Genomic DNA, 26,446 nt, shown 5'->3' on the forward strand with positions numbered 1-26,446 from the left:
ATAAAACATTAGTGTTTTATTGAATTTTAAAACATTTCAAAAAATTAAAATTAATTCTGAATTTTAATATACCATTTTAGTATGTATGTTAGAGAACATGAGTAAATGTATTTATTGTGTGTAGGTTTTAGTATGAAAGCATTTGCCTTGGTGCAATTTATTTATTTATCTTGAATGACCAACTTGGTCCCAGCTCTGGCCTAAGAGCTAGACCTGACATTTTATCTAAGCCTTCGGGCCAGCCCTAGGAGAGCTGAAAATCAGCTCAGTGGTCTGGTTAAACTACTTTTATAATAATAATAATAATAATAATCATCCTCGATGGGACGGTGTACCAGTTCAGGGCAGTGTGTTTTGGTCTCTCAACCGCCCCACAGGTGTTCACGCGAGTGTTCACTCTGGTGTCGGCTTGGGCCCATTCGGTAGGGATACGTCTTCTGAGGTATCTCGACGACTGGTTGGTCCTGGTGAGCTCCCGCTCGCAGTTGCTACAGGACAGGGATCGACTCCTCGAATTCTGCCGCTATCTGGGGATCGTAGTGAATTACGAGAAGTCAGATCTCTAGCCCAAGCAGAGTATGAAGTACCTGGGCATGCTGATCGATATGTTAGCAGGGCGAGTCTTCCCCTCAGACTCGCGGATAAACAGGTTCAGGGAGGCAGCCAGACAGTTCCTGTCCCTACAGGAGCAGCCAGCTCAGCAGTGGCAGGTCGTGATCGGTCACCTGTCGTCTCTCGAGAAGTTAGTCCCTCATGGGCGTCTTCACCTGCGGTCTCTTCAGTGGAGACTAAAGGAGAGTTGGTCACAGGCAAGAGACCCACCTTACTTCCCAGTGTCTCTCACAGAGGAGGTGAGACAGGATCTAGTTTGGTGGCTGGACGACGGGAACCTCGTAAGAGGAGTGCCTCTTCACACTCCCTCCCCCGGAGATGTTGCTGTTTTCAGACGCGTCGACCGAGGGATGGGGCGCACACCTGGAGGAGTTGCTGGCTGTGGGTGTGTGGGATCATCACGATAAGCACCTTCACATCAACGTCCTGGAGCTCAAGGCAGCGTTTCTTGCTCTCCAAGAGTTCCAAGACTGTCTGATGGGACACTCGGTGGTGTTGATGAGCGACAACACGACGGTAGTGGCGTACGTCAACAAACAGGGGGGCCTAGTGTCACTCCCGTTGCATCAGTTGATGTTGCAGGTGCACGAATGGGCTGTGGCACACTCAGTAGAGCTGTCAGCCCGCTACATTCCAGGCAAGAGGAATGTAATAGCAGACAAGCTCAGCCACCGGGATCAGGTGATAGGAACCGAGTGATCCCTTCACCTAGACGTGGCGGAAAGGCTCTTCTACCTGTGGGGGCGTCCAGTCGTGGATCTGTTCACCACTTGGCACAACAGAAAACTCCAGGTTTTCTACTCAGTTTTGCCGGACCCCATGGACAGCTGCAGAGAACGCTCTTCAACACTCGTGGGACAACCTCTTCGTCTATGCCTTTCCCCTTTTCTGTCTGATTCGCAAGGTGATCAGCAGGGTGTTGGTCACCCCGAATCTTTGGATGATTCTGGTGGCACCCAAATGGCCTCAGGCCATTTGGTACCCTGACCTGCTGGCTCTGCTCACAGAAGCACCGAGAGAGATTCCCCCTTGGCACAACCTCCTGTGCCAGCCACATGTAAAACGGTACCACCGGTCGGTTTGGTCCCTGTGTCTTCACGGCTGGCTGTTATCCACCATCTCTTGCGAGCGAGAGGCTTTTCTCGCTGAGCAGCAACAGAGATGGCTGGGTACCTCAGACAGTCCTCTGCAGCTGTATACCAGGGAAAGTGGTCCATCTTCAGCAGGTAGCGGATTTCCTCGTTTTCCTTCGCCGAGAGAAGCTCCTCTCCGTCTCCGCAGTTAAAGGCTATAGAGCCGCCTTGGCCCTAGTCCTTAAACTATGGGGAGTGGATATCTCCTCTTCCTTCGAGATCTCCCTCCTTATGAAGAGCTTTGAGAGGTCTTGCCCACCCAGGGAACTCAGGCCCCCAGGGTGGGATGTGACTCGTCCTTAGGAGTTTGACACGAAGACCCTTGAGCCACTCCGAGAGTCGTCAGACAGGGATCTGACCCTCAAGACCCTCTTCCTGCTGGCCCTGGCATTGGCGAAGAGAGTAGGGGAACTCCATGGTCTTTCCTTCAATTTTAAGCATTCCAGGGGATGAGGATCTGTGACGCTCGATTTCTTCCCGGACTTCGTAGCGAAGACTTAGAATCCTTCGGTCCCTGATGACCGGTTCGAGTCTCACGATCCCCTCCCTGAAGGACTTCACTGATAACGATGCGGATGAGATGCTGCTTTGTCCTGTGAGGGCACTACAGCGGTATCTGAAGAGAACTCAGCACCTCAGGCCTGAGTGTCGACGCCTCTTCGTTAGCACCGGGGTTACCAAGAAAGAGGTTTCCAAGAACACACTTTCTTCTGGCTGCGTGAGGTGATCAGGAGGGCATACGACGCAGAGTGTAGTGACGACACCCGTATCCTTCGTCTGAGAGCTCACGAAGTCAGAGGTATTGGTCCTACCCTTGCGTTCCGCAAGAACTTCTCCCTGGCGCAGGTTCTGAAGGCAGGGGTTTGGGCCAACCAGACCACCTTTATTTCCTTCTACCTTCGGGATATTGCCCACAGGTCCTTGGACACCTTTTCCTTGGGACCTGTGGTGGCTGCTCAACAAGTTGTGTAGCTTACCCAGCACCTGAGCGGACAGAACAGCATCGCATCCTTGTGTGACTGCATGGATGGACGAGTGAAAGAGAGTGTGACTGGCTTCTCTTACTCCTTCTTTCTTACCTCTCTACCTGTGGGCAGAGAGCCGCGGTCGTCACTACTACGCTGAACAGGAAGCAGATGCAGGTAAGTTACACGACCGAGCCCCATCCTATCCCTTTCAGTAGGGATAAGGAGCGTTTATCCACCACTCTCCTACAAAGGGGGCGGGGGGAGTGGAAGCCAACAAGAGATAAACCCATGACTTCATTTTGGCTCTTGAAGTAGGAACTAGTTCGTTTGCTATTTATAAGAGGTACGCTTGCCTCTCTCTTATAAATTTGGTCCAGAGGTCTCTGACCACTGATCCTGCAGTGCACACCCCGATCAGCTGGGCAGAGGCTAGGATCCCTCCCTATGCTCTTACGACCAGGGAGGAAATCAAGGTCGGACGAACACCAGTCTGTTCATAAGACTCGGATTCCACCCCTCACTGTTTTTCCTGGGCCTAAAGCAAAGGGACTCCTCTCCTCTCAGTCGCGCTGACCGCCGACAGCCGACAGCCGGACAAGCAGTTAACTACCGAACCCCCTTATTTGAAGCTTACGACTGGTTCAGCTGCCGCTAAGTTACATTCCTATTGTTAAAGGACCTCAGGTTTGTATAGTTAGGAAAAATACAATTTTCGACAAATTGTGATGTTTTAAGCATTTTTATAGGGGTTCCAAATTCGTGGGTTCTAACTATTCCAGGGGGGGGGGGGGGGTTGTCTGGTACACATCCCCAGCAAATATGGGGGGACCACTGTATGTGCTTTTCCCCCCTTTGGAATGTTGAGAGAAGTCATCAACAAGCTTCAGTCTCATCAAAATGTGTTGACTTTAATAGCTCCATTCTGGCCTAGTAAAGAATGGTTCCCGGGCTTACTAAAACTTCTAGTGGACTTCCCGAGGTTCCTTCCACAAAGTCCATGTCTGCTCAAACAACCCCACTTCGTCTGGTATCACCAAAGATTGCTCTAAATCTGACAGGATTCAGACTGTCAGGAACCTTGTTAGAGCAAAAGGCTTTTCGCGTCGAGCGGCAGAAGCTATTGCGAGCTGTAGAAGACGCTCTTCTGCCAAGCTTTACCGATCAAAGTGGAAAGTTTTTAAGGGGTGGTGCAGACAAAATAGCATCTCTTCTTCTAAGACCACTATAACTGAAATCGCAGATTTCCTTTATATCTGAGGGATTCTAGAAAGTTATCCACGTCTACGATTAAAGGATATAGACCTATGCTTTCTTCTGATTTTAAACATACAGGCCTCGATGTCTCGAAAGATCGGAACATTAGTGACCTTGTTAAATCTTTTGAGTCCTCAAAAATGGTTAAGTCTAAGGTAGTCAACTGGAACTTGGACATGGTACTGAGCTAGATTTCCAGTCCGCAGTTCGAGCCTCTTAACAAATCTTCGTTAAGGAATTTAATGAAGAAAACTCTAGTACTAGAGTTGCAAGTGATTAATAAAGAAGTGGGTGTCGCACAGAGTAACACAATGTGCTCTTATGCAAAGGAGTTCCTTGCAAAGAACGAGAACCCATTGAACCCTTGGCCTCGCTCTTTCATTATTAAGAACTTAACAGACATAGTGGGATCAGAAGACAAGGAACGATCATTATGTCCAGTCAGAGCCATTAAACACTACTTGTTTAGGACGGAAAAGTTGCGAGGCAACTCAGGTCAACTGTGGTGTTCAGTGAGAGACCTCTCGCATCCTCTCACCAAGAACGCCATTTCGTTCTTCTTGAGGAATCTGATTTTGGAAGCTCACGCTCAAGCTCAAGATCGGACTCTTCGTGTACTTAAGGTAAAGGTGCATGAAGTTCGTGCAGTGGCGACTTCATTAGCTTTTAGACATAGCATGTTGCTATCTTCCATCCTCCAATCGATGTTTGTTCCGATATGTTATACAAACCCTCGGTCCTTTAACAATAGGAAGTAGCTAGCGGCAGCTGGAACGGTCGTAAGCTTTTAACAAGGGGAGAACGGTAGTTAACTGCTTGTCCGACAGTGCGCGCGCCTGCACGCCTGAGAGGTGAAGAACCACTTTTGCTTTCGGCCGCGTGTGTGGAGGACGTGTTCGTCATCGCTCTCTGCCCGCTTCATCGTCGTATGATTTGTTTATATTGTGTTTTCCACTACTGGTTTGTTTGGTTTGAAAATGAAATTGTAAGTACTGTTTTCATTTTCATTAATTAAATAAATTATGGGTCTAGAAATGGAGCTATCGCCGTAGATGCGGTGGTTTCCGCTCTTTTCCTGAAGTTGATCCTCATGAAAATGTTCTCGGTGCCGAGGGCGGGAGCGCGCTCATGCCGAGTCGTTTATTTCTGGGTGAAATTGTGAAAGTGAAACTTGTAAGTACAGTACTCTTTTTCATTTATATTTTGCCCTGTGCGCTCGGGGCCGAGGGCGAGAATGCTCGCGGCACGAGCCCTTTAATTTGTATGAAAGTGAACACTAGCAGTATTCTTTTTCATTTTCATATATTATTTGATTATGGATCAAGTTTTCCGCTCTTACCCGGGAATTGATCCTTCCCCTTTTATATTGTGTGAAAGTGAATCGCAAGTGCAGTATTCTGTTTCACTTTATATATTATTTCATTGTATCAATATTCATATTGGATTGGTTCACGCTCATACCGGGAATTAATCTTTATTTTTGCGCTCGGTGCAGAGGGCACGTTTGCTCTCGCGGCGTAACGTTATTAGTGTGAGTGCAGTGGATGCTGTGCGGGGGCGGGGGAAGCGAAGGCCTGCCAAGAAGTCGTCGGAAAGCTCTCCAGCGACTCCCTTGGTAACCGATTCTTCATCTTATTTCCCCCCCACCCCCCCCCCCCCCCCCCCCCCCCCCCCCCGCCCCCCCCCCCCGGCCCCTCAGTTTTCCCACGAATGGTACCTTCCCCTTCGGGGTGGATCCTTCTCCTTGCCCGAACTGTCGAGTGTGGAGGAGGCCTCTTGGTGCCCCGACGTACAATTGTTTTCGGGGTCTCCCTTTCGTTCAGGGTTGGGGTAAGCCCCCCCCCCCCCCCCACCCCCCCCCCCCCCCCCCCCCCCCCCCCCCCCGCCTCCCGGCGCGAGGGTACCCCTTCCACTAATCACTCTTTGTTCTTCCGCAGAACGAGTAAACCTGACTTACAGACCTTACAGACCTTACATCTTGTTCGGGTTGCCCCAGGTCCAGGCCCTCAGTGTGAAGCACCTCTTGTCTACCAGGAGTTGCTAGTACATCTTCCGGTATATTTTTGCATCTTCCATCTTGGATGGTCTGGGATGCAGTTTAGATATTTGTCGAGCTTATTCTTAAACACAATCTACGCTCCACTCCTGATATATTCCTCAGATGAGCTGGCAACGCATTGAATAGACGCTGCATTATCGATGCTGGTGCGTAGTGGATTAATGTCCTGTGTGCTTTCCTTATTTTTCCTGGTATAGTTTTGGGCACTATTAATCTACCTCTGCTTGCTCTTTCTGATATTTTTATAGTTCCATGATATTCTGCTATTCCTTCTATCTGTTTCCATGCCTGAATTATCATGTAGCGTTCTCTTCTCCTTTCTAGACTATATAATTTTAAGAATTGTAGTCTTTCCCAGTAGTCTAGGTCCTTAACTTCTTCTATTCTAGCTGTAAAGGACCTTTGTACACTCTCTATTTGTGCAATAATCCTTTTGATAGTGTGGGTACCATATCATATTGCAATATTCAAAGTGGACTACGAAACATATGTTTTATAAAGCATAATCATGTGTTCAGCTTTTCTTGTTTTGAAGTGCCGTAACAACATTCCCATTTTTGCTTTACATTTTGCCAACAGAGTTGCTATTTGATCATTGCATAACATGTTTCCTATTCATCATCACACCAAGGTCTTTAACTGCTTCCTTATTTTGTGATGGTCTCATTATTAGGTCCCTTATATGCATATAGCTTTCTTTCTTTCTCTGTCTCCATAATTTATTGATTCAAATTTATCAGAGTTAAATACATCCTATTTACCTCTGCCCAATCATATACTTTGTTAAGGTCTCTTTGTAGAGCGTTCCTATCTTCATCACAAGTAATTTCTCTACTTATTCTTGTGTCATCTGCGAAACTACTCACTACGAATCCTTAACATTATTGTCTATGTCTTCAATCATAATAACAAACAGTATTGCAGCTAACACCGTACTTGCGGACACACCGGATATACCTTGGCTTCATCCGATTTCTCGTCGTTTGCAATAACTATCTTGTTTTCTGTTGTGTAAAATTCTTTTAACCATCTCCTACTTTATCCACGATATTGTGTTTTCTAATTTTCTTCGCTAATATATTATGTCTACTTTATCAAAAGCTTTTGCAAAGTCTAAATAAACCACATCTGTTTCATTTCCGCTTTTCATATTTTTGAATATGTTCTCACGGTGGACTAACAGTTGGGTTGTGTACTTTTTCCGGTGACGAAACCATGTTGTCCTTTATTAAACATATTTTTATTAAATGTTTCATAATATTTTTCTTCATTACCCTTTCATACACTTTCATAATATGTGATGTTAGACTCAGGCCTATAATTACTTGCCTCTAGTCTTGATCCACTTTTGAAAGTAGGGGTAATATATGCTAATTTGTGCTCATCATAAATCTTGCTGTATCTACACTTTGTCTTAAAATATTGCAAGTGGCTTTGCGATAGAATGACTACTTTCTTTAACAAAATAGCAGGAATTCCATCAGGCCCTGCAGCAGCTCCATTTTTAATTTCATAGCCTGCACAATAACAGCTTCATTAATATCTATGTCAGCTAAATATTCACTATTTTCATCCCTTACTTCTATATCATTATCTTCATTATCTATTCTAGGGGTGAATCTCTCTATATCGTTCTGCCAGTATGTTGCAAATTTCCTTTTTTTTTTCATTCGTTAATCTCCCTTCAATTCTCAGAGGGCCTATTTCTATTCTTCTTTTATTCATCTTCTTCGCATATGAGTATAATAGTTTGGGGTTTTGCTTGATATTTAATAGGGTTTTTTCTTCCAAGTCCCGTTTTCATTTTCTTTTGATTGTATAATCTTTTGTTCTGCATTTTCTATCTTACTTTTTAGTCTATAACTTCCATGCATTTTTTCTTTTGTTTGCAAGACCTTTTTTCCACTTTCTGATTTTCTGGAACAAGATCCTTCTGCTCTTGGTATGCATGAATGATGTTTACTTTTCTTCTTCGGTATATATTTTTCCACTATTTTCTCCAATATTTTATATAATATCTCCGTATTTACCTTATGTCATCACTTACGAAAATGTTATCCCAATCTTTGTTTAATTCTTCATTAATTTCTGACCATTTTATATTTTTACTGTAGAAGTTGTATTTTCCATATCCTTCCCACTTTTTCATTTCTTGCTTATCTCTATTTTCACTTGCTTTGGAATGAAACTGTTAATTCTATGACATTATGGTCTGAAATACTCGCATTATAAACTATTATTTCTTTAACATAATTCATTCTCGTTCACAAAATACTAGGTCTAAAGTATTTTCCTTTCTTGTTGGCAGGTTGATTTGTTGATGTTGTATTCTAGTAGCATATCTAATAGCTTTTCAAATTGCCTCTTATCTTCTGCACTACTATTACTCTCTTTTTTTATATGTATAAGTACAACCACAATCTTCCTATTCGTTTCTTTCCATTCTACGAAAGGAAAGTTGAAGTCACCAGATAGGAGAATAGTCCAGTCCTTGTGATTTCTACATATATCATCCAATTTTCAATTATTAAGTCAAACTCTTTAGTATTAGGAGGTCTATATATTACTATGTTCATCAATTTTTCAGATTCAATTTCTACCGCTATTAGTTCACATTCTGAGTTACTATATTTCTCATATATTTTTCCTTGTTTTTGTCTTTCCCATATATTGCGGTTCCCCCTTGATTCCTATTTTTTCTACTGATCTATAAGTTTGGAACCCTTTTATTTGATCATCATTCCCAGTCTCTTGGGAATACCAGGTTTCACTTATATTCATTATATCTATTTTCTTTTCATTTTGGTTAGTTCTTCTAAGTACTCTATTTTCTTTTTGAGTTACTCGTAACTAAACCCTGCGCATTCATCAGCTATGATGGTTGCGTGTTTTCTCCTTCATTTAATACTGGTAGTAATAAGGATTTTCCCATGTCTCTTTCCTGTTCTGGTATGTTGTTCTTTTTTTCATTTCCAGAAATTCTGACATTAAAAAAATCCAACTTTTCCATAATATTTGATCTTCCTTCATCATAATTATTCATTTTGTGTCTGAATCTGCAATTTTCTCGTTTCTGCAATATCCTCTTGCACTAATAAATACAGTTATTATCTCTTGAGTAGAATTTCGGAGCTGATGCTTTGAAATTTTTTGCTGACACCTCTGCATATCTCATTGGTGGTTTGTTTTCTTTTCTTTTTACCTGATATTCTTGATTTCTCTCTTTATTTGTTTCTTTATTATTTTGGATTTTATTACTTGGTGGTTATTTATTTGATTATGATTCATGGCTACAGGGTGCATATATTTGCAATTTTTTGTCGAACTTACATCCTTTTCCTTCTTTTAGGTTTTTTACATATTTTTGGATGCAGATGCTCTGCAATCATCCCCCATGTACCATCTAAGTATGCACATTTACCATATATTTCATAGTTTTGACATATCTTAGGATGTTGTAGTAACATCTTTCTCCAAATCTGCAATTCCCTCTTTTCAAAAGGTTGCAGATTTTGTCTTTCTTGTCTTATTTTTTCCTCTTTCCCGTCATTGTATAGATCTGGGTAGAGCCTCTTCGGGATTTGCCTTTTCTGTTGTCATATCGTAATTTTATTTCTTCGTAGGTATGCTGCTTTATTGCCTCATATGTAGTAATCAATGAGTATCTCTGCATCCAATACTTTTATCTTGTTTTCTTTGTTTTCCTTATTTTTTGTCTGTCATTTCATTTTTGTTTACTTCTCTTCGTTTTCCTCTTCTTCTTTTTCTTCTTCTTCTTCCTCTTCTCTTCTTCTTCATCCTCAACTATTTGTACATTCAATCTTGATTTAATAACATTGTCTATCCATGATAGACATGTTGAACAAAAACTTCTTGTATCTTTTCTCAAATCTTGTATTACCTCAGCACACTGTGGATGGGTCGGAATGTTGCATGCAGCACATTTTCTGATTAGGTTTTGTGGATTGGACTATGCTATACCAAACTTACACAGTTTGCATGCTTTTGGCATCTTTTTCCTAATGCAATCAATTAGGATATTCACAAGATTCACCTTATTCATTTTCTTTGGTCGGAATATGTGGTTTATGTATATTTTCTTTATGAGTCTCTTGACCACTTGGATTTTATTTGGAACTTCTTCAATTATTTTCAAGATGTTTTCATTAGATTTGTTCCAGTTTGAAGGATTATATCCTTCTAATATATCTATGAATGCTTTTGTATCTTTTGGTTAGGACTGTTGCTGATTTCATAGATGAGAAATGCCAGTTCCCTTCCTGCTACCTCATCGTATTGCGAATCTGCTAAACACGCCAAATTACGCCAACCTCTTCCCGCAGTTGGAACTTACTGCCATCTTGTTCTGATTTATAGTATTACACTTGATAAACTAACTTAGAAGACGCTTTATCCTACTATTTTCACACTAATCTTATCACCGATAGTTCACGAACACTTCTAGATATTTCTCAAATTCTAGTCGTATGTTAAACTTGTGATATCTGTTGATTAATCTGACTTCACGCGGGTACGTCTCACCAAGCAAGATGGCTACTACGAGAGGACAGGAGTGGGCGTCCTTGGGTCTGCAGGGCGTGCCTAGTGTCCAGGGGTTGTTTCAGCGTCTGGCGGGGGCGGTCACCCATGGAGCGGTGACCACCACAACACTACCCTAGGGTACGCCGCCCCTCCTCACCTTGTGATACCCCGCATGTGATGACGGTGGCGCCGACAGCCGCCATTCAAGGGCCGATCGCTGCCGTACCGAGGAGGGGTGTGCCGCTCCACCTGGGTTCTTTGTGCTGCCGACCCCAGACTTCCGCTGCCCAAAGCTCCCCTGGACCTGCCACTGGTACCCAGGATGTCGATGGCTGAAGCTAAGCCTCCTGGATTACCTGACTTGCCTGCCGTACCAGCCGTACCTGCCGCTACCGCTGTTCTTGCTGCTGGCCCAGCCGCTCTCGCCGCTCCTGATGTTCCCGCTCCTGCCCACATCGTTCCTGTCCACGGTGCTGCTGCCCCAGACTCAGGTCCTTCCGGACAGGTGCAGCCGGGCCGTGTTGCTTTGGCAATTGCCCTGGCTCCGTCCTGGATGGAGGATCTGACGTCTGTCCTGCGGGAGCTGACGAAGAAGAAGAGGAAGGTGTCGTCGTCGTCTGCTGCCGCCTCTTCCCCTTCGACTTCTAAGGGCCCGTCCCACTCCGGTGGGACGGGGGGTCCTTCTGCTGGTCCTCCTGCTCCTTCGGGAACAAGGCCCGTCTCCCCTTCCGCAAGGAAGAAGAAGACGGGGACCAGAGGGGTACCAGCTACCACCGGTACTTCCTCGCCTGGTGTTAGCGGCGCTGCCGATACGCCAGGTTCCGGCTCGGTCTCTCGTTCGCGAGAGGTTCCGAGTATACGATCTCCCGTGGGAGACCATGCAGCCAAAGTTCTGGCACCAGAGTTCGCTCGGCACCAAGACCGCGGCATGGAGCAGAAGGCTGGTGAGAGCTGCTCAGGTGACTCTCGCCAGGCCAGCGGCCGCTCTCGCAGCGACCAACTGGTAACCCGGGTTTCCCCCCTAAGAAGGCTCCTTCGGGAACTTCTAAGGGCTCGTCAGGGGGGTTCTTCTGCCGGTCCTCCTGCTCCTTCGGGGACAGGGCCCGTTTCCCCTTCCGCAAGGAAGAAGAAGACGGGGACTCGAGAGGGTCCGAGTATACGATCTCCCGCGGGAGAGCGTATAGCCAAAGTTTTGGCGCCAGAGTTCGCTCGGCGCCAGGACCGCGGCATGGAGCAGAAGCTGGTGAGAGCCGCTCAGGTGACTCTCGCCAGGCCAGCAGCCGCTCTCGCAGTGACCAGCTGGTAACCCTGGTAGACGTGACTGTCTCTGACCAGCCACGGGCTGAGGCTGGGAAGAGGTTCCCCCCTCTCGATCGTTGGCGCCAGCCTCGGCTGGTACTAGCGGTATGACGCGCCGCGAGGACACGCACCGGTCTCACCGCGACATTGGTCTCTGCAGGTCTCCTGACCGCCGCTCCCACAGGGACCGGGCGGATAGGGGGACCAGCGGCAGCTCCTCTGCACACGAGATCGGGGCCGCTGTTCTCGGTCCAGCCGTTTCCCTGGGAAACGGCTCGACTAGGCCTGCAAGTTGGTGATAGCATGCAGCCCTCCAAGCCCGCTGGTTCTGCCAGCGAGTGAAAGAGGAGCGTCATGTCTTCCTCTCCCGTGCCTGCAACTTCCTCGGTTTGCACCAGGAAGAGCGAGGCATGGCAGGGTGATCGTGAGGGGCATGCCCCGCACAATCCCGTCACGACGCCGTAAGCACCAGGTACGATCTTCGGGCCAACCAGGACGTACGCGCAAGTGGCAGGAGGAATCCGAGAGGGGTCTATCGCAGTTCCCCCTCTTTAAGGGGGAGGTTCTCGGAATATGCTCTTGTTCGAGGGCTTGACGGTCCTACTCTGCAAGATGCTGTGACTTCTGAGATCCGGAGGATTGTACTGAGGTTATTGCGCTGATTCTTCAGCACAACGACCTCGGGGAACCATCGCCGCTCCCACCAGCAAAGCCCGCGTGACGGCTCAAGTCGTTCTGAAGCCCGAAGAATGGAACCCAGACTGACTGTGGGCTTGCCTCGATCGGAGCTTCTCGACTCGGTTCTGGACCAGGTAGAGCCTCTCGTCTCCGGACAAGATGGCTCGCTTAGGTCTGGCCGGTCGAACAAGCTAATTCCACCTCTTCTACTGCGACAGTGGTGTTTCTACAGAGTATTGCAGCGCTCCCCCTCCCCCTCCTCGGTCCTCCTGAGAGGTTTCGACCTCGATGAGGACTGGAATGATCAGAGGACGGTATCGGCTCTCTCCTGTCAGGTGTCGATCTGTTCCACCCAGACGATGTTGACAGTGGCGGCAGATCCTTACCTACAGTGCGAGTTCGTAACCCTCCTCGGGGGGAGGGGGGGGGAAACGTTTTCTGACAATACGTTTTTGTACATGAACTTTCCTGACAGATATATACTTAGCTTACGTCTCTGACGTCACGACAGAATTTAAAACTCTTGGCACACGCGACAGGTAGGTCAGGTGATCTACCTTACCCGCCGCTGGGTGGCGGGTGTAAGAACCAATCCCCCTTTCTTGTCAGATTTTCTCTGTCGCCCGGCTTGACAACACTTGTTGTTAAGTCCTCTCGATATTGGATTTATTCTCGTTGCCGATGATTATTTGGATTGACTCTTTGGTGAAGTACCCTTTGTCCGTTGGCTTGGCATACGCTACTTTGGATTGTTTTTGGATTATTCTTTGGATTTTTTCTTATAATGGCTGATTCTGAGATTAAGAAATCTTCTGTTTTTAGAGTATGTTCGGTGAGTGAATGTAAGGTGTGGCTTCCTAAAGCTTCTGTAGATCCTCACAGTGTGTGTATGGGTTGTAGAGGGAATGAATGTTCTTTCAATAACCCGTGTAAAGAGTGTGAAAGGTTGGATGAGGATGGATGGAAGTCTCTTTCTTCCTACTTAAGGAAGTTAGAGAAGGATAGGGTACGTAAGCCTTCTTCTAGGAGCTCTAGTAGATCGCGAATTAGCGAGTTTGATGTTGAGAACCCTATCGTAGATGTAATTCCTTCTCCCGTTTCAGCCCCTGCTCCCAGCTTTGAACCTGAAGATTCGCGTTCGGAGGTGGCTTCCATGAGAGCCATGATTAGGAGCATGGAGAGCAAAATACGCTCTCTTGAAGGTAAGAGTGACAGTGCCAGTGAACAGTGCAGTGCCCCTAGTGCAGTGGAGGGTGCGTCTGACCGGCTCACTAACGCTTCCAGGCCTAGACCTCTTCCAGACTCCCAGACCCAGTGGAGGAGGAAAGTCGACAGCCGCTGGAAGGTTAGGGAGAACCCCCACTGGTCAGGCGTCACCTCGGCAGATCCTGTTGCTCGTTCCCAGGCTGCCTTGGATCGAGCCAAGAAGGCGGTTTTGTGCCAGTGTTTCTCTTCATCTTCGTCGCCCTCTCCTAAGCGCGGATGGAGCACCTCGGAAACCTCTCGCCCTCTCAAGAGAGCCTGGAAGGAACTTTGCGCCCTTCCTTCCAGCCCCGAATCCTTCTCTGAAGAGCCATAGATAGAGCGCAAGAGAACCAGGAGATCTCAAGAATCCTCTTCTCCTTTCCGCTCTCGGGCCTCTCCTCCAGTAATATACACGGATTCTAACAGTGCTTTAGAAGCGCTAAGACAATACACAGTTTCTCATCCCGTAATTAAAGAAATAAGAGAGTGGATAGATATAATAGTAAAACGGAAATCTATAAATATAAAACTATGTTGGATCCCTTCCCATGTGGGCATAAAGGGTAATGAAGAGGTGGATAAAGAAGCCAAAAAGGCAGTAAAAAAGGAGTCTATCAAAAAAAATACAAATACCTTATAATGACATTAAAACAACAATTAATGAATACTGTCAATCAAAATGGGAAAAAGAATGGCTAGAATTGAATCATAAATTAAAGCATATTAAATCATCTGTAAAACCTTGGAATAGACAACAATGTCAAAGAAGGGAAGATGTCATATTAACAAGATTAAGAATAGGACATACATACTTGACACACAAATACTTGATGTTGCAAGGCGAGGAAAGACAGGCCCCTTACTGTGACCATTGTCGTACTCTGGTCACAGTCCGTCATCTGCTAACTGAATGCAAAAAATTCGAAAGAAAACGAAGATCCAAAAACATATATAATATCCCACTTGAAGAACTATTGGGAGAAAATGCCCCACTTCAAAATATAGTAAATTATCTCAAAGAAATAAACCTGCTTTATATGATATAACACGTCTTATAATTTCATAGTTATACAATAAGCGCTGAATGGCCTTTGCTGCCCCAGTGCTTGGTGTTACACCTAAACTTTATAAAACCAACCAACCTCGGCAGGATCTGTGGCGACCCAGACTGCCAAGGATAGCCATTGGAAAGGCATCCTCATAAAGTGCGTCTCTTCGTAGGATTCTTCATCTTACAAGACAAAGAAGTGGACATGTTTGCAGTTCGGACGATCTTTTGCGTACTCTGGAAGAAGTTGGAAAGCCTGCTTTGAAATGAAGAGCAAGCAAGAAGCGCCAGCCAGGCGCGAGCCGCGTTCCAGCAGCCAGGCGCGAGCCGCGTTCCAGCAACCAGGTGCGAGCCACTTTCCAGCAGCCAGGCGCGAGGCGCCAGCCAGGCGACAGGATCTCCTGCATCGCCTTATGAGAGAGGGGTCAGCCGCGAGGCTCCTCTTATTAGTTTTTTATCAGGATCAGCCTTCTCCTGGCAAAGGCGCAAGATGTCGCACAGGCGGCCGTCACCTTTGTCAGGATGATACTAGTACGGAGAGAAGCTCTTCTCCAATATACAGGGGACTGCTGTAACAGGCAGTTCCTCTCAGCGTGGGCTCTCTCCTTCAGTTTCTTACTCTTCCCTCATTATGACGAGGCAAGAACTCCAACAGATTTCTGACTAAGAAGCTCTTCTCTTCTGCGTTCGAGACGGCGCTGCAGAAGGGGAACTTTAAGGTTCTCCCTACCGTAAGCCCAATCTTGGAACAGGAATCCTGCCCCTTCCTCGATTTTGGCGGTTATCAGAAAAACTATACAGTGGTCCCCCCCGTATTCACGGGGGATGCGTACCAGACCCCCCCGCGAATAGTTAGAATCCGCGAATGTTTGGAACCCCCCTCTAAAAATGCTCATAAACTCCTATCCTGAACATGCAAACACCAAAGTATCCCTAAAAAGACCATCCTTCATCAAATATACATAAAATATCCTATTATGGTTCATATTAATCTTTGAAATATTATTAATACTGTTTTAAAGTAAATCTTACATTTTATGGTTATACATAAATACATACTATGTACGTACTGTATGACTTAGTCACGTATGTGAAAATAATTCAGTCCCCCCATAAGTATTCAGTCATGCACGTTTTCTTTCATACTGTTACTATTTGAGACATCCATTTTCTTTTTACAAAGGAAGCAATTGTATGTGAAATCACAAATACCAAATGTCTACTTAAAGTATTATCCTACATCAAATATACCATTGAATTGGTATTATTAATATCATTTTAAAGTCATCTTAAACATTTTACCATTAGAAATATATAAACAGCCAATAGCAGAGAGAGAAGAGAGAAGAGAAGAGAGAGAGAGAGAGAGAGAGAGAGAGAGAGAGAGTAGCGCCTTACGGTTCAATAGATTGAAATGAATGTCTGTAGGCAACTTTTTTCCTCTCCCATAAATACATATATTTCTCCAGAGAAGAGAGAAAGAGAGGACTGTGCAATTATGTTTGTCTGTCTATCAATTCTTTTGCTGAGAGCGAGAGAGATAAAAGGAAGAAATAGAAACACCAAACGTATGACAAGTATCTTGTGGAGAGAGAGAGAGAGAGAGAGAGAGAGAGAGAGAGAGAGAGAGAGAGTGTGTCCTTACAGTATTTAAGAGAGAGAAATGGAATGATTATTGTATTTAAAATACTCAGACATGAATTTTGTACTTACAGTTATATTAATGATAAACTTATTACATACATGTCCATGAAAGTGATCTCATCTCAGTAAGAGAGAGAGAGAGAGAGAGATTACATAAAACCATTAAATTCGTTTGACCATTGTATGGCATTGTTACTTTCCCAGCTCCGAGCGTCACTGGAGTTATGTGGTAGGGAAATTGATACAGAAAAAGACGAAGGGAAGAATTTTCATTTGAAATTAGTTATCGTATTATTACTACTTCTATTATTATTATATTATTATTTGAAAATAAAATAAAACACCGTGCATTTACCATAAAAATTCTCTTATCTCAGTAAGAAAGAGGAGTTATCCTTACAAGTGAAATGGAAAGGTAATTTTCATCTCTTTAAAATACTACCATTATGAATTTTGTAATTACAGTTTTATTATTATTATTATTATTATTACGCTCTATCACAGTCCTCCAATTCGACTGGGTGGTATTTATAGTGTGGGGTTCCGCGTTTGCATCCTGCCTCCTTAGGAGTCCATCACTTTTCTTACTATGTGTGCCGTTTCTAGGATCACACTTCCGCATGAGTCCTGGAGCTACTTCAGCCTCTAGTTTTTCTAGATTCCTTTTCAGGGATCTTAGGATCGTGCCTAGTGCTCCTATGATTATGGGTACGATTTCCACTGGCATATCCCATATCCTTCTTATTTCTATTTTCAGATCTTGATACTTATCCATTTTTTCCTTCTCTTTCTCTTCAACTCTGGTGTCCCATGGTATTGAGACATCAGTGAGTGATACTTTCTTCTTGACTTTGTCAATCAACGTCACGTCTGGTCTGTTTGCACGTATCACCCTATCCGTTCTGATACCATAGTCCCAGAGGATCTTTGCCTTATCGTTTTCTATCACTCCCTCAGGTTGGTGCTCGTACCACTTATTACTGCAAGGTAGCTGATGTTTCTTGCACAGGCTTCAGTGGAGGGCTTTTGCCACTGAATCATGCCTCTTTTTCTATTGGTTATGTGCAAGTGCCGGGCATTCGCTTGCTATGTGGTTTATGGTTTCATTTTTCGTATTGCACTTCCTACATATAGGAGAGATGTTATTTCCGTCTATCGTTCTTTGAACATATCTGGTTCTTAGGGCCTGATCTTGTGCCGCTGTTATCATTCCTTCAGTTTCCTTCTTTAGCTCTCCCCTCTGTAGCCATTGCCATGTGTCATCGCTGGCTAGTTCTTTAGTCTGTCTCATGTATTGTCCGTGCATTGGTTTGTTGTGCCAGTCCTCTTTTCTGTCTGTCATTCTCCTTTCTCTGTATATTTCTGGGTCTTTGTCTTCTTTTATTAGTCCCCATGGGAGCTGAAGGTCGGCTCAGTGGCCTGGTTAAACTATTTTATAATAATAATAATAATTTAGCTTTGGTGGTGTTTAATGCGTAAGTAGCATCTTTGCGCTAGCTATAGTACAATAAGTGATGCGGAACTTTAAAAGTTTTTATGATGTGTGTGTGGATTTTACCCAAATTGGTTGTCCAAATGGCTTCATTCGGCGTCAATGATCCTGGTAGTCAAGACGCCAGATAATTATTAATTATTCATTCATTCCTACATATGGGAGGGATGTTATTTCCATCTATCGTTCTTTGAACATATCTGGTTCTTAGGGCCTGATCTTGTGCCGCTGTTATCATTCCTTCAGTTTCCTTCTTTAGCTCTCCCCTCTGTAGCCATTGCCATGTTCTGTCTGTCATTCTCCTGTCTGTATATTTGTGGGTCTTCGTCTACTTTTATTAGTCCTTCTTCCCATGCACTCTTTAGCCACTCGTCTTCACTGGTTTTCAGATATTGCCCCAGTGCTCTGTTCTCGATGTTGACGCAGTCCTCTATACTTAGTAGTCCTCTCCCTCCTTCCTTTCGTGTTATGTATAGTCTGTCCGTATTTGCTCTTGGGTGTAGTGCTTTGTGTATTGTCATATGTTTCCTGGTTTTCTGATCTATGCTGCGGAGTTCTGCCTTCGTCCATTCCACTATTCCTGCGCTGTATCTGATTACTGGCACTGCCCATGTGTTTATGGCTTTTATCACATTTCCGGCGTTGAGTTTTGACTTGAGTATCGCCTTAAGTCTTGCCATATATTCTTTCCTGATCGTGTCCTTCATCTCTTGGTGTTTTATATCCCCTCCTTCCATTATTCCCAGGTATTTGTATCCTGTCTCATCTATGTGTTTGATGTTGCTCCCATCTGGTAGCTTTATCCCTTCAGTTCTCGTTACTTTGCCTTTTTGTATGTTGACTAAGGCGCATTTTTCTATTCCAAACTCCATCCTGATGTCCCCAGATACAATCCTTACAGTCTGGATTAGGGTATCTATTTCCTTGATGCTCTTACCATACAGCTTGATGTCGTCCATGAACATCAGATGGTTGATTCTGTTGCCTCTTTTCTTGAGTTGGTACCCGGCATCCATCTTCTGTAGTACTTTTGTCATGGGAATCATGGCTAACACGAACGAGTAGTGGGGACAGTGAGTCGCCCTGGAAGATCCCTCTCCTGATATTAACCTCTGCTAGTCTTATTCCAGAGCTTGTAAGTATGTATTCCAGTTGTGCATTGTATTTTTGAGGAAGCTGATGGTGTTTTCCTCTGCCCCATATATTTTCAGGCATTCTATTAGCCATGTGTGTGGTATCATGTCGAAGGCTTTCTTATAGTCTATCCATGCCATGCTTAGGTTGGTTTTCCTTCTCCTACTGTTCTTCATTACCATTTTGTCTATCAGGAGCTGGTCTTTTGTGCCCCTACACTTCCTTCTGCAGCCTTTCTGTTGGTGGGGGATGGTGTTTGTCTCCTCTAGGTAGTTGTATAGCCTTTCACTGATGATACCTGTTAGTAACTTCCACATTATTGGTAGGCAGGTGATAGGCCTGTAGTTACTGGCTATATTTCCCTTAATCTTGTCTTTTTGTACTAAGGATGTTCTTTCTGTGGTCATCCATTTGGGTGCATGGTGATTTGAGATACAATGCTGGAGTTGTTCTGCTATTCGTGGGTGTAGGGCCTTGAAGTTTTTGAGCCAGTATCCATGGACTTCATCGGGACCTGGGGCTTTCCAGTTTGGCATTTTCTTTAGTTGGTGTCTGACTGTGTCTGTCGTGATCTCTGTGAATCTTTGTTTTATTCTCCCTGTTTCTTCTTCCTTGACTTCCTGGAGCCATGTTGCATGTTTGTTGTGTGATACCGGATTGCTCCATATGTTTTCCCAGAGTCTCTTACTTGGTTCGGCTTCAGGAATTTCTGGGTGGTTGTCTTCCCCTCTTAGTTGGCTGTATAGTCTTTTCTGGTTGGTTCCGAATAGTTTGTTCTGTTGGTATCCCTTATTCCTGTTCATGTACCGTTGGATCTTATGTGCTTTGGTCTGAAGCCTCTGTTTTACATCTTCTATTGTGTTGTTTAGTCCCCTCTCTTGTACTTTGTATTTCTCGTTGAGTTCCTCCCTTGTTTTCTTGCTTCTTAGCATTTTTTCTGCCATCTCTTTCAGTTTACTCAAGTCAGATCTCATCACCATGATTTGCTTCTCCAGACGCCTTTTCCAAGGAGGTTGCTGTTTTGGTTTCTGTTGGGTTGTTTGTGCTGGTGGTGTTGGTGTTCGAATCCCCATCAGTTCTGCTACTAATCTTGCTCCTGCATATGCCAAGTTATTTGTTTCTGTGATACTGGTGGTGTGTATTATGCCCATTATTTCATTGACCTCACTTGTTTTCTGCCTTAATTTCTTGGTGTTGTAGGCTTTCATGGAGGGGATCTTTGTTCTCTCTGTATCTGGCTCCATCCATTGTCTAATCTTTTCTACTCATTCCGTCCTCTCTGTTACTCCGTCGGTGTTTCTTCGTGTGTTGTTTTTTGATACCTCATCCTCCCTGTCGTCTCCTGTGGCATCGTCTCTCAGTTCGTCTTCGTGTAATTTGTTGTCGTTTGACATTTCCCTTTCCAGTTCTTCTCTTTCTGTTGGGGAGGGCCAGTTCTTTTTCTTTATGTTCCTTACTTGGTCTGCCAGCCTCTGCTCTGTTTGGGGGGTGTTATTCCTCTCATTCCAGATGTTGACCAATCTTCTTCTATATCCTCTCTCCGTCGGGTTGCTTCTGATGTAGCATCTCCATATTTCCTTATTTTCTTCTCTTGTCCATTTCTTCCTTTTTGCTTCTGTAGCTCCAATCTCAGGCTGTTGATTACTGTCGTTGTGGTGATCAGTTGCTGGATGACGACCTCCAAGTACCTGACCGTCTTCCCCTTCAATTGGGTTGAATACCTGGTTGCCGGACGAAGCTCCTCTGTTGCCAGAAGGTTCCATTTACGTCGTTGTCGTTTATTCCTTCATTTCTTTCCATCATTGCTGAGTTTTGATATTTAACCCATAGCTGAACCTACCCCATCAGGGATAGGTACTCATTTACAGCTGAGTAGACTGAGGAAATTATGGTCAAGATCCTTTCCCAAGGAATCAACGCCGAGGAGAGCGGTTACCCATCCAACGACTGACCAGCCCCAGTGTTGCTTAACTTGACTTAAGTCCATTGACGACCTAACCCACTCCTCCACGGCGCCACATTATTAAAGAAATACAATACTAATCTATCCATGTCACTTTTAGTTAAGGCTAACTCTCTCTCTCTCTCTCTCTCCTCTCTCTCTCTCTCTCTCTCTCTCTCTCTCCTCTCTCTAATTATATAATATTATTCTTATTATTATTATTATTAATTTATTATTATTATTAAATAAAAAACTGAAATTATCAATAAACATTTTACATACTAGTACCATAAAAATTCTTTCATCTTGGTAAAAGAGAGAGAGAGAGAGAGAGAGAGTGAGTGTTTATCTCTCTGTTCTCTCAAAAAATACTTTAATAAACACTTCAGCAAAAGACGAGGGAGGGAGTTACCACTATGACACATTATTATTTTGTGTGGCAAGAGAGAGAGAGAGAGAGAGAGAGAGAAGAGAGAGAGAGAGAGAGAGAGAGAGAGAGTTAGCCTTAACTAAAAGTGACATGGATAGATTAGTATTGTATTTCTTTAAAATACTATCACATAATATGAATTTTGTAATTACAGTTATTATTATTATTATTATTATTATTATTATTATTATTATTATTAAAATAATAATAATAAAAAACTAGCTAGGTTCCTGAACGAATCTAATGTACGTACATACCATGACCACAAATCTGGCAGTCTCCTTTTTCAGGTCATTATTTGAACAAGGTTTGGCAGCTAGTACAATCACTACTACCAAATCAGCCCTGAAAAAGATTTTCCAATTCGGATTCAAGTTGATCTAACGGAATCATACTTTATTCCATCCCCAGAGCTTGCGCCAGGCTCAGACCTACTGAAAGGCCCAAGTCAGTGTCATGGTTCTTAAATGATGTCCTTAAGTTGGCCTCAGATACTAACAACACCTCGTGTGATTATCAGTCCCTATTGAGGAAAACTCTATTCCTCATAAGCTTAGCCTCAGGAGCTAGAATTTCAGAACTGTTGGCTTTATCTAGGGACCCAGGTCATATAGAATTTCTCCCTTCAGGGGAAATGTTACTTTCTCCAGATTGGCGGTTTCTTGCCAAATATGAGGATCCATTAGATAGGTGGACCCCGTGGAAAATCGTTCTGCTTCGACAGGACCCATCCCTTTGCCCGGTAACTTCATTGAAAGCTTACTTAAATAGGACAACTCTGAATTCTTCTGGGCCTCTATTTATTAGAGAAAAAGGTGGCACCATTTCCCTAAAAGCTATTAGGCAACAAATCTTATATTTTATCAAAAAAGCCAACCCGCAGTCCTTCCTACGGGTACATGATATTAGAGCTATAGCTACCTCAATAAACTTTTTCCAACATATGAATTTTGAAGATCTGAAGAAGTACACTGGCTGGAAATCTCCGACAGTATTCAAACTTCATTACCTTAAGTCCTTTGAAGCCCTTAAGTACCCGGCGGTAGCGGCGGGAAACAGAGTTTCCCCCGGTACTGACGGTGATGGTAGTTAGTAGTTCAGCTTATGTCTCTCCTTTGCCTTCTCCTTCCTACCGGCCTCATTAACATTCTTGCCTTAGTCCCAGTTACGTCACTGTCGTACTGGTCCTGGATGTAACATATTGTACATAATGTCTAGTTCATAAGGACCTTCTATCTCAAATGTTTGTTTGCTATGATCATTAATGATGTTTGGTAGTTTTAAGGTTACTTACTCTTTATGTTACTGGTTTGTAACTTGATCTAGATTATAATGAACTAACCTTAATTGTTTTTCATTGGAATCCTTTTGAAAAGTAATTTGTGTTCTTCCTTTTTCCAAGCTTGGTATTTTCTCTGGTATTATTTCACGGAGCGACAGGGCCAAGCCCAGAAAAGGGATTTTGACGTAGGAAAAATCTATTTCTAGGCGAAGGGCCCGTGTCACCCAGTGAAATCCCACCCTTGTCTTTCCCCCCCAACTGTGCACCAAGCTTGGGTGCTATCTGCAGGTATGACGTCACAGGCGCTAGCTACACGGTAGCAGGTAGTGAGCCATAGGTCGGCTCCTCTCTTTTTGAGGTTTTTTGATGTAGGAGAGGCTAATTGGAGAAGGACCCGTGGTAGTGGTTTCACTCGCCCCAGAAACCATACCGACACCTTTTAATAAAGGTGAGCGAGCCAGAATATTCTGGCATTTCCAATTTAGCAGTTCTCTGGTATCATAACGATATTTTACCTTAGAAATAGTGCTAAAGGAACATATTTCACTGGGCAACACGGGCCCTTTGCCCAGAAATAGATTTTTCCTACGTCAAAATCCCTTTATCACAAAAAGTGCATTTATGATGAAATTGATAAAAAACCAGGAATTTGTGCTTATTTCTCATAGAAAAATACGGTAAATTGGCGAATTTTCCCCGAATAATGCGGGGGAATGTTCCTGAGAAAAATCCGCGGATGTGTAAGTCTGCGAATATGGGGTGTCCACTGTATTCGTGGTGCATCAGCCATGAGGGCAACAACAAACTTTGCACTCATTAGTATTGTTCAAAGCCAGTCAGAAAAAAAATAAGTACTAGGTTCTAGCTTAGACAATATTCTGCAATAAATCATCAGATAATACGTGGTTTCAAATTATATACTCTAAAACTTGCTTAGGTTAAAAGTTATTACCATATATTCACATATATATAGCAAATCCCATATGTCTAGCATTAAAGAGATTCTGCATAAGAAGCATAAATCTTAGATCATTCGTTGTCAATTATAGTTTGGATATTCACATATAAAATGTTCAACTGTCGATGTTACTCTACATTAAATACATTCAGGGACTAGATCATGTGAGCTGTTTGTCAATTCCATATACGTATTATATTTTAAACACACATGCAGGAATTGTAAGAATTTACTAAATTACTACTGGCACATAATCAGCAAGACTGAATAATATAAGAAATATAGTTTGGGAAGAACAAATAAATCAAGGCTGTACATGTTTAAACAATAGACTGTGGAATGACCATTTTCACCACTTAGTGTGCTCAGGGATCTGGATGCATCCTTAAGTAAAAGGAATGGGAGACCTTGTTGGGCATGTTTGGAGACAACTACTACCACAGGTATAGGCTCACATAAAGTAATGGATGTGCAGTATGTGGAAACAATTATGGGTTTGTGTTGCAACAATTATTCCTTTGCAACTTACATTACAAATAATTTAGTCTTGATTGATTTTACAGAATGGTTGTGGTAGTTGAGGAACTGAGTAGAAAGGCGAAAGAAGCAACAGCTATGCGAGAAGACCTCTCGACTCGTCTGGATGGAACGCTAAAAGTACTGGCAGGTGTTCGAGCAGGTCTTGAGCACATTGCAGAGAAATTAGAGGTTAGTTTGTACTTGACAAATGAACAAAATTTGTGACATCATTCATAATATGCATACACTTTACTACTCATTTGGATCAAGTGAAAGAGTTGTTAGTTGCTTGGAAGCTTCCACATAATAAATGTAATTTGTTCCGACACGAGATACAAACCTTTCGGTCCTTTTACAATAGGAAGGTTACTAGCGGCAGCTGGATAGGTCGTAAGCTTTCGAACAAGGGGTTCGGTAGTTAACTGCTTGTCCGACAGTGTGTGCGCTGCGCGACTGGGAGGTGAAGAATCACTTTTGCTTTCAGCCTGCTGGCGTGTAGACGTGTGTATCATCGCGCTCTGCCCGCTTCGTCGTCGTTGCTTTCGCATGGTTGTGTTTTCTTTTTATATTTATCTAGTGAAACTGAATTGTAAGTACAATCATTTCAACTTTATTTCCATTGAATTCAATTGTGAATTAAAGGATCATGGTTTCACCACGCCCTCCGATTACCCGAGTGCCCGGGACTGAAGGGCGTAAGTGCGGGAATTCAAAGTTTCCCAGAATGATCCTCGTATTGTGTGCGCTCGGTGCCGAGGGCTGGAGAGCGCTCGCTCCGAGCCGTATATTTTGGTTGGAAATATGTGAATGAAAATTGTAAGTAAGTACTCTTTTTCATTTATATATATATATATTTTTTTTACCTGTGTGCTCGATACCGAGCGAATGCGCTCAGCACGAAAACTTATTCTGTATGAAAGTGGAATCGCAAGTACAGTATTCTTTTTCATTTTCATATATTAATTTTGATTGCATCAATACTAATTTTGGATCAGTTTCCGCTCTTACCCGGAAATTGATACTTCCCTCTTTTATTTGTATGAAGTGAAATCGCAAGTGCAGTATTCTTTTTCATTTTCATATATTATTTTGATTGCATCAATTTTTTTTGGATCAATGTTTCCGCTCTTACCCGGGAATTGATCCTTCCCCCTTTTATCTTGTATGAAGTGAAATGCAAGCGCAGTATTCTTTTCATTTTCATATATGTTTGATTGCATCAATTCATCGTGGATCAAGGTTTCCGCTCATAATTGGGATGGATCCTTTCCCCCTTGCGCTCGGTCCGAGGGCGCAAATGTGCTCGACCCGAGCCCTTTATTCTTTATGAAGTGAAATCGTAATGCAAGATTCTTTTTCATTTTTATATCCTTTTATTATTGATTGCATCAATATTCTTTTTGGATCAAGATTCCGCTCAGCCAGGAATTGATCCTTATGCCCTTGCACTCGGTGCCGAGGGCACGATTGCTCTCGGGCCCTGTAGTATTTTTGTTTTGGGTACATGGGTGCTGTGCGGGGGTGGGGAACGAGAACCCCCCCCCCACTCAGCTTCCGCGGATGGCACTTCCCCTTTGGGGGGGGGGGGGGGGAGGTTATCTGGGTCCTTCTCCTCGCCCGATCCGTCGAGCGCGGGGGAGGGCGCTCGGTGCCCCGATGTACAATTGTATTCGGGGTCTTCTGCTCGTTCGGAGTGGGGCTCGCCCCCTCCCCCCCCCCACTAATCACTCTAATGTTCTTCCGCAGGTGCTACTGCCATGAGGGTTGACCTTGGTCAGGTATGGGCGTCCTTCGGTCTGCAGGGCGTGCCTAGTGTCCAGGGGCTACTGTTCTTTCTGCCTGGGCCTCCTGCGGTCACCCATGGAGCGGTGACCACGACAACGATGTCGACTCCAGGTGGCGTCGTCCCTCCTCACCTGGTGTACTCGCCTCATGTGGTAACATTCTCGCCTACAGCCGCTGTGCAGGGCCGTTTGCCGTACCGAGGGGGGGCTGTGATGCCGCCGCTCGTGGTTGCCGCACTGCCGCGACCACACTCCCTCTGCCCTAGAGCTCGGCCCTGGACCTGCCGCCGGTACCTCGATGTCCCTTGCTGCTGTTCCACCTCCTGTGTTACCGGTGCTGCCTGCCGTACCTGCCAATTCTGTGCTGGCTGTCCCTGCCGTTGCTGTGCTAGCTGTCCCTGCCGTTGCTGCGCTGGCTGTCCC

The 26,446-nt window shown here is 44.2% G+C and overlaps 1 protein-coding gene across 2 annotated transcripts in view; it reads left to right on the plus strand.

Moving 5' to 3' along the window:
- The window catches only part of LOC135211646 (uncharacterized), a 184,017-nt gene that overhangs the window by 104,873 nt on the left and 52,698 nt on the right, over window positions 1–26,446 (plus strand). For both annotated transcript variants that reach the window (XM_064244921.1, XM_064244920.1), the window contains exon 2: window positions 24,284–24,428. In XM_064244921.1, the coding sequence (XP_064100991.1) occupies window positions 24,285–24,428 (144 nt within the window). In that variant the 5' untranslated portion in view covers window position 24,284. The remainder of the gene's footprint in view (window positions 1–24,283; window positions 24,429–26,446) is intronic.

The sequence above is a fragment of the Macrobrachium nipponense genome, chromosome 4, assembly GCF_015104395.2.
Source record: "Macrobrachium nipponense isolate FS-2020 chromosome 4, ASM1510439v2, whole genome shotgun sequence".
In the NCBI taxonomy this organism is placed as follows: Eukaryota; Metazoa; Arthropoda; class Malacostraca; order Decapoda; family Palaemonidae; genus Macrobrachium; species Macrobrachium nipponense.